The sequence below is a fragment of the Henckelia pumila genome, chromosome 1 (genome assembly GCF_033568475.1).
Source record: "Henckelia pumila isolate YLH828 chromosome 1, ASM3356847v2, whole genome shotgun sequence".
NCBI lineage: Eukaryota > Viridiplantae > Streptophyta > Magnoliopsida > Lamiales > Gesneriaceae > Henckelia > Henckelia pumila.
Window position 1 is genome coordinate 63,103,673 of NC_133120.1, and position 8,028 is coordinate 63,111,700.

General features: G+C 43.8%; 1 protein-coding gene across 1 annotated transcript; it reads left to right on the forward strand.

Annotated features, from left to right (window-relative positions):
- The first annotated feature begins 1,517 nt into the window (after positions 1-1,517).
- Positions 1,518-4,156, forward strand: LOC140863587 (uncharacterized). The gene is made up of 5 exons (XM_073267122.1): positions 1,518-2,007; positions 2,273-2,640; positions 2,938-3,265; positions 3,365-3,745; positions 3,957-4,156. Exons 1-5 carry the CDS (start codon positions 1,518-1,520, stop codon positions 4,154-4,156), a joined length of 1,767 nt encoding a protein of 588 aa, XP_073123223.1.
- The last annotated feature ends 3,872 nt before the right edge of the window (positions 4,157-8,028 follow it).

Sequence of the window (8,028 nt, forward strand, 5' to 3'; positions counted from 1 at the left end):
ACTGAAGCTCGGTATGTAATTAACACATAAATCCCCAGAATGCAATCAAAATTCTCCATTCCTGTAGTAACCCGCACCCAATTAAGGTAATTAAGAGGAATAATTAACGAAAGTAAGCAAATTGGGCCAGCGTAGACCAGACGCTCCGAAGTGGAGTTCGGAGGCTCCGATCGTAATCGGACGCTCTATCGCAGCATCGGACGGTCCGATCAAGGCTAAGGCTTACGTCATCAATTATGTCAGCAAGGTGATGTCATGGCTTACGTGCGGATGGGACATCGGATGGTCTGAAGTCGGATTCGGATGGTCCGAACGTGTTCGGAGGCTCCGATAGAGGAACGGACGGTCCAAACTTCGTCTATAAATAGAGGGTCCGAGGCTCATTTTTAGGCTCTCAATTCACTCTTCTCTCTCATTTCTTAGCCTTCTAACTTAGATCTATGGAATTCTAGGCGTCCTATTGGGAATCCGAAAGTAGCGGAGCGATCCAGGCGTTGTAGCGGAGCTGTGGCCTAGTTTTGAGGCAAGCGAAGGCAAAGGGCTGACGACGGACTCAGGTTTAGCTTTGGCTTCCTAAAATTATTTAGGAGTATAAAATAGATTAATTAAGGTTTTCAAAGCTTATTTAGTGATGCATGTGTATTTGCATTGTAGACACCTTAGTGTGGACTGATAGGCGTGGGATCTAGACCAGTGGTGCAAGGTTTGACCAACAGTGTTAGAGGTACGTAAGTACTGACCGAGATAGTCGGCATAATATATATGCTTATATGTTGCATGAGTATGTGCTATGTGTTTAACCTTGTTTTACGGCTTTAGCACATGCATGTTTTTACACTGGACTGCATCTAATATGATGCGAGTCGTGACAGTTTCCATCGGTGATGAGTTACTCCTTATGGATTCGTGTCTGGGTAGGCTCAGCCCCTGGTTTTGCTATCACTAGGAGCGACCACAAGGGTGGAGTAGACGCTATAGTGGATATGGGAATACACGAGTACCCCGTGGAGTCACTATCTTAGCATGGTACTGTGTATTCATGGCACCCTGAGTAGATTGTTTTACCCATTATTTTAAAGTTATTTTCTTGCTGCATATTAGTTTATATATCATTACTTTCGTATTGAGCATTGTCGCTCACGCCCCCTGTGTTTGGTATTTTGGGTACCTTGTGGTGGGGCAGGTTTGAGGCTGGACGGTCCAGGTGATTCGCAGTAGGGTTGACGTTGTTACCTATTGCAACGAGATTTTAGTGGTAGGGATTGTTACCCTAATACTTTATATTTGTTTGTATAAGAGTATTTATACACTATTATGTCATCGATTGTATTCTGCCGATTGGATTTGTTGTATTTTAAATTATCTGCTCTTTACGCTTTAATTAATTAATGCTTGCGCTAATTAACTCTGATTAGGTAGTGGATCCGGGTAGGGTCGCTATATTTATTGGTATCAGAGCGCATTGCAACTGGGAATTAGTAAAGCGGATTAATACATTATTTGTTATTCATTGACAGATGGCAGATTACGACGAGAGCCACGACAGTGGAGGTGATGGTCGTTGGGATGGCGGAGATGGTCGTAGACATCGCCGTGGACACCGCGAAGAGCGGAGAAGAGTCAGCATGCATAGATTTATGCAAGTGAGCCCTAAACCATTAGCAGGAGATGAGACCCCAGAGGATGCTGAGGACTGGCTAGAGAGGATGGAGCATTGCTTCAGAGAGTTTCGTTTCACATATGAGGAAAAGATGGAGACTCTTGGTTTTTTACTAAAGGGTCGAGCAAGGAAGTGGTGGAGATCTACTTTCGCACCGTTTATAGCAGCGAGAGGAGCAGCTACTTGGGATGAGTTTTGTACCGATTTCCAGAGATTGTATTTTCCTCCAGCCCTTCGTCAAGCTAAAGCTAGTGAGTTGCTTGGAATGCGACAGGGGACGATTTTTATCGAGGAGTATCAGCAAAAGTTCTTCGTTCTTCTACCTTATTTCCCGCATATCGCTGAGAGTTCGTGACCAAGTATGATCATTTCCTTCAGGGTCTGAACCCTGAGATTCATCAGATGGTAGCTGTTGGAAGCGACATGACCTATGAGGGTTTAGTGGATCGTTGTCACCAGGCGGAGGATAGTCTTCGTAGGAACAGATCTATGATTTCTTCCGCATCCAGAACGACTAGTTCTTTGGGTCCGAGTCCCCAGTCTTTCAAGAAGCAGGGTGGTTCTTCTTCTTCTTCTTCCGGATTTTGCGGAATACAGCGTTTTGGTATCCAGGGGATGAGCCGGTGTTGTCAGTGCAGGCGCAAGCATCCACCAAGCCTGTGACCTCGATCGACTGGCGCGTGTGTTCAGTGTGTACAGGAGGGTCACATGAAGAGGGATTTTCCTACACTGATGGGAGCAGCGAGTTGATCCATAGGCACTCAGGCGTCTATGCAGCAGCAGCAGCCCTCTCAACAGCAGCGTTAGCAGTCACAGCCGTCACCGCGACAGACTTCTTCTCGAGGTCATTCTTCCTTACGACCACGTGTTCAGGGGCAGGTCTTTGCACTGAACCAGGAGCAGTCTTCATGGATTTGATTAACAAAGTATTTTGCGACTTTTTGGATAAGTTCGTGGTAGTGTTCATTGACGATATCCTGGTATATTCTCGCAGTGTTGACGAGCACGCTTTCCATCTCCATACTATTTTGCAGATTTTGAGAGAGCGGCAGTTGTATGCTAAGTTGAGCAAGTGTGATTTCTGGATTAATCGAGTTGTTTTCCTTGGTCATGTGATTTCACGAGATGATTTTTCCGTTGATCCTAGTAAGACGGAAGCTATTTTGAATTGGTCGCGCCCGACGACAGTTTCAGAGATTCGTAGTTTTCTTGGGGTGACATGCTACTACCGAAGATTCGTGGAGAACTTTTCTCAGATTGTTAAGTCTTTGACGCAGCTAACAAGGAAGGATTTACCCTTTGTTTGGACGTCAGAGTGCGAGGAGAGTTTTCACGAGTTTCGACGCCATCTGACTATTGCTCCAGTGTTGGCTCTACCATCTGGATCAGAAGGCTTTGTAGTTCACACCGATGCTTCTCTCCAGGGTTTGGGATGTATGTTATCACAGAGAGGTCATGTGATTTACTTTGCCTCTAGGCAATTGAAGACTCACGAGGAAAACTATCTCGTACACGATTTAGAGCTTGCGGCCATTGTCTTTGCCCTTAAGATATGGCGTCATTATTTGTACTGTGAGAGGTTCGTGATCTTCACTGACCATAAGAGTTTGGAATATTTGTTCACTCAGGCTGAGTTGAACATGAGGCAGCGTCGTTGGATGGATCTATTGAAGGATTACGATTGTGAGATCAAGTACCATCCAGGCACTTCTAATCCAGTTGAGGATGCTCTTAGCCACAAAGTATATGTGAGTTCGCTTCGTACAAGCTCGATTGCGCGAGTAGTAGAGGAGTGTTGTTCCTTGGGTTTCACTTTTCGACATAAGAAGGAACAGCAAGAAATTCGCGTTTTATCTGTACTTGCCGAACCAGCGTTATATACTTGTATACGTGAGTCGCAGGCCGTTGATCTGAAGACGCAGAAGTTAGCCCGATTGGCTCAAGATGGGAATACTTCTGGTTTTCATTTGCAGAATGATGGTCTGTTGTGTCTCTCTGGACGTGTGGTAGTTCCTGATGATTCCACATTACGAGAGGAGATTCTATCACAGGCTCACCGTAGCAGATTTTCTGTACATCCAGGCAGTATGAAAATGTACAAGGATCTACGAACAAGGTTTTGGTGGAAAGGGATTAAGCACAGTGTTTATCAGTTTGTATCTCGATGCCTTGTGTGTCAGCAGGTCAAGGCAGAATTTCGACGACTCGGTGGTTTGCTCCAGAGTTTAGAGATTCTTGAGTGGAAGTGGGAACATGTGACGATGGATTTTGTCACCCACTTGCCGATGTCTTCCAGGAATTGTGATGCTATCTAAGTCCACGCATTTCTTGCCTTACAATAGAGACTTTACTTTGGATCGGATGACACGCCTATACGTGCAAAAGGTTGTTCGTCTGCATGGCTTTTCGTTGAGTATTGTCAGCGACAGAGATCCGAGGTTTACCTCTAGATTTTGGGGTAGCTTCCAGGGAGCTCTTGGCACTACACTGAGTTAGAGTATAGCTTTCCACCCGGAGACCGACGGGCAGAGTGAGAGGACTATTTGTACTCTCGAGGACATGCTTCGAGCGACAGTGATGGATTTTGGTCCAGCGTGGCATGACCACTTAGCGTTGGTAGATTTTTCTTATAATAATAGTTACCACAACAGCATTGACATGGCACCATTTGAGGCTTTATATGGACGCCGTTGTCATACGCCTTTGTTTTGGGACGAAGTTGATGAACGTCAAGTGGAAGGTCCACAGATGATCCAGCAGATGACTGATGCAGTGGAGTTGATCCGTAAGAGAATTAAGGCAGCCCAAGATCGACAGGCTAGCTACGCTAACACTCACCGCAGACCGTTACATTTTAAGGTAGGAGAACATGTGTTCCTGCGAGTGTCACCTTTTCGGAAGGTGATGAGATTTGGACTTAAAGGCAAGTTATCGCCAATTTTTATCAGTCCTTTCGAGATTCTCGAGAAATTTGGAGACGTGGCTTATCGTTTAGCTTTGCCACCGTATCTTTCCAATATCCATGATGTGTTTCATGTGTCCTTGCTGAGGCAGTATGTGGCAGATGAGTCGCACATCTTGCATCCGACTGAGGTGCAATTGGATCAGGATTTTTCCTACGTGGAGAGACCTCTCAGGATTCTTGACAGAAAAGACAAGGTGCTTTGCAACAAGAGCATACCTTTAGTGATGGTGCAGTGGCGGCGCAGGGGAGCTGAAGAAGAAACTTGGGAGCTGGAGAGCCGGATGCGAGTTGAGCATCCAGAGTTGTTTTGATGTTATGTACTTTTCTTTGTAAGAAAGATTTGTACTTTGTAATGTTCGGTTGTAAAGAACATTTGTTTGGATTTCCGTGTTTTCCTCTAGACTTAAATTTCGAGGACGAAATTTCCTAAGTGGGGGAGAATGTAGTAACCCTCACCCAATTAAGGTAATTAAGAGGAATAATTAACGAAAGTAAGCAAATTGGGCCAGCACAGATCGGACGCTCCGAAGTGGAGTTCGAAGGCTTCGATCGTGATCGGATGCTTTGTCGGCAACATCGGACGGTCCGATCAGGGCTAGGGCTTATGTCATCAATTACGTCAGCAAGGTGACGTCATGTCTTATGTGCAGATGGGACATCGGATGGTCCGAATTCGGGTTTGGATGGTCCGAACGTGTTCGGAGGCTTCAACCGAGGAACGGACGGTCCGAACTGCGTCTATAAATAGAGGGTCCGAGGCTCATTTTTAGGCACTCACTTCACTCTTCTCTCTCATTCCCTTAGCCTTATAACTTAGATCTAGGGAATTCTAGGCATCCTATTGGGAATCCGGAAGTCGCGGAGCGATCCAGGCGTCGTAGTGGAGCTGTGACCTAGTTTTGAGGCAAGCGACAACAAAGGGCTCACAACGGATGCAGGTATAGCTTTGGCTTCCTAAAAATATTTAAGAGTATAAAATAACTTAATTAAGGCTTTTAAAGCTTATTTATTGATGCATGAGTATTTTCATTGTAGACACCTTAGTGTGGACTGATAGGCATGGGATCTAGAACAGTGATGCTAGGTTTGACCCGCAGTGTTAGAGGTACGTAAGTACTGACCGAGATAGCCGACATGATATATATGCTTATATGTTGCATGAGTATGTGATATGTGTTTTACCATGTTTTACGCCTTTAGCACATGCATGTTTTTACATTGGACTGCATCTGGTATGATGCGAGTCATGACAGTTTCCATCGGTGATGAGTTACTCCTTATGGATTCATGTCTGGGGAGTCTTAGCCTCTGGTTTTTCTATCACTAGGAGCGACCACGAGGGTGGAGTAGATGCTATAGTGGATAGGGGAATGCATGAGTACCCCGCGGAGTCACTCTCTTAGCACAGTACTGTGGATTCATGGCGCCCTGAGTAGATTATGTTACCTAGTATTTTAAAGTCATTTGCTTGCTGCATATTAGTTTATATATCATTGCTTTCGTATTGAGCGTTGTCGCTCACGCCCCTGTGTTTGGTATTTTGGATACCTTGTGGTGGGGAAGGTTTGAGGCTGGACGGTCCAGGTGATTCGCAGCAGGGTTGAGGTTGTTACCTATTCACTACAAGAAAAATACTAATCAACAACACTTAATCGACAACGGTTTTATGCCAAAACCGTTGTCTTTCACCCAATAACAACGGTTTTAATCAAAACCGTTGTCTTTGGGCATTTTTTCAATAAAAAAGACAATAGTTTTTTAAAAACCGTTTTCTTTTGGGGGCATAAGACAACAGTTTTTTGAAACTGTTGTCTATGAACGGGTTTTTATGACCTATGACAACGGTTTTAATTAACTGTTGTCTATTAGCGTGTTTTTGGGGGCATATGACAACGGTTTTAAAAACTGTTGTTGTTTCTCTCTTTTTTTTTAATACATATACATACAGGGTTTTTTCTCTTCTTTTTTTAATTAATTAATAATTAATATATACATATACGCTTAAGAGGAGAGAACACAGAAAGGAAAGTTAAACCCAATCCGAAAATCCCTAAACCCAACCCGTCACCCCTTCGACCCAGAACAGCTCCAACGCTTTAATCGTCGATCGATCGGGAATTGGTGAGCAGAAAAAACCCGAATACAACATTCCTCCGGCCGCCGAATCGGATTCGTAGCTCTCAGCCCTGGAACTCCACCCTCTCAAAGTTGGTAAAACCTTTAATCTCTCTCTTTTCCGATAGGTTCTTTCTTTCGGTGTCTCGTTGACTCATCTCTCCATTCCATATCCACGATTCGCGTATAAATTTGCAGATATAAACCTTCTCCTCGGCCACAACCCCAACCTCTTCCTTCTCTAGAGCAGCTCGGGCTTCTGTTTCCTTGATTTGGAAGGCCGCCGCAGGACCCCGATTGAGATTCAAGCTGCACCCATTTGGAGCGATATTGTTGGTGACTCTTCTCTATTTCTTGCGTGGATTCATATCCTCGCTTCTGTGACTCTCGAATTTCCACTTCTGGCCCATCTGCTCCACCATACGTACAACGCTCCGCCATGTCCAAAAGCCCTAAATCCATTAATATCTGAAATTGTAAGTGTTTATGAAGAATTCACAACCCAAGATCGTTAATGGTTGAATAACATTTGCAGACATTACAGTATATTATTATTGTTGGGTACCCAACATAAGCTCTCGGTAAAAGTGTTTCTAATCAGATATTAGTGCCGCGAGTTTCCAAGGTCAAGATCCCTCGGGGTTGGTATATTTATATTTCGTTGTCCTGGAGTACTTTTTCATGGATTTTTAGTGTCTAATTACCATCAATAGATATGTAAGTATACATCTCGAATGTTAGTTTTAGGTATGCATGTGTTTCCTAGTCTGCAACTTAAGAATAGTGTTAAAGCATGAAACTATGGTTAGAACCACACTTTGAGTTCTATGGAAAAAAGTAGTCTTTTTAACAATTATGGGGTCTTTTTTCATCATATTTTGTTTTTTCCAACTACTCTCTGTTTTAGTTTCTTTCGTCCTCCTTTTTATCTTAAATTCTATCATGGTGGATAGTTATGACTATTATTAAAGTGAATAATTTTACTATTCAACTAGCCATTTTGTGTATATTGAATTATTGTCATGGCAAGAAGAGTGTTTTAAAGCTAAATAATTGATATTACCCCTATGCTCAATAATGCTCTCCATGGAAGCAATAAAGCCAAGAACACCTTAATTGGTCTTTTACTCTATGGTCTTTCAGCCTGAGAGGAGGATGGAGGGTCCATGGGAAGCAAAGGATTTCATATTACATGGAGTTCTAGCCATGACGTATAGCTTTGATGTAAGAGTCCGATTAGATCGATCCCCGATTCTCATGGCCCAAAATCAGCCCTAGTCTGAGTTGT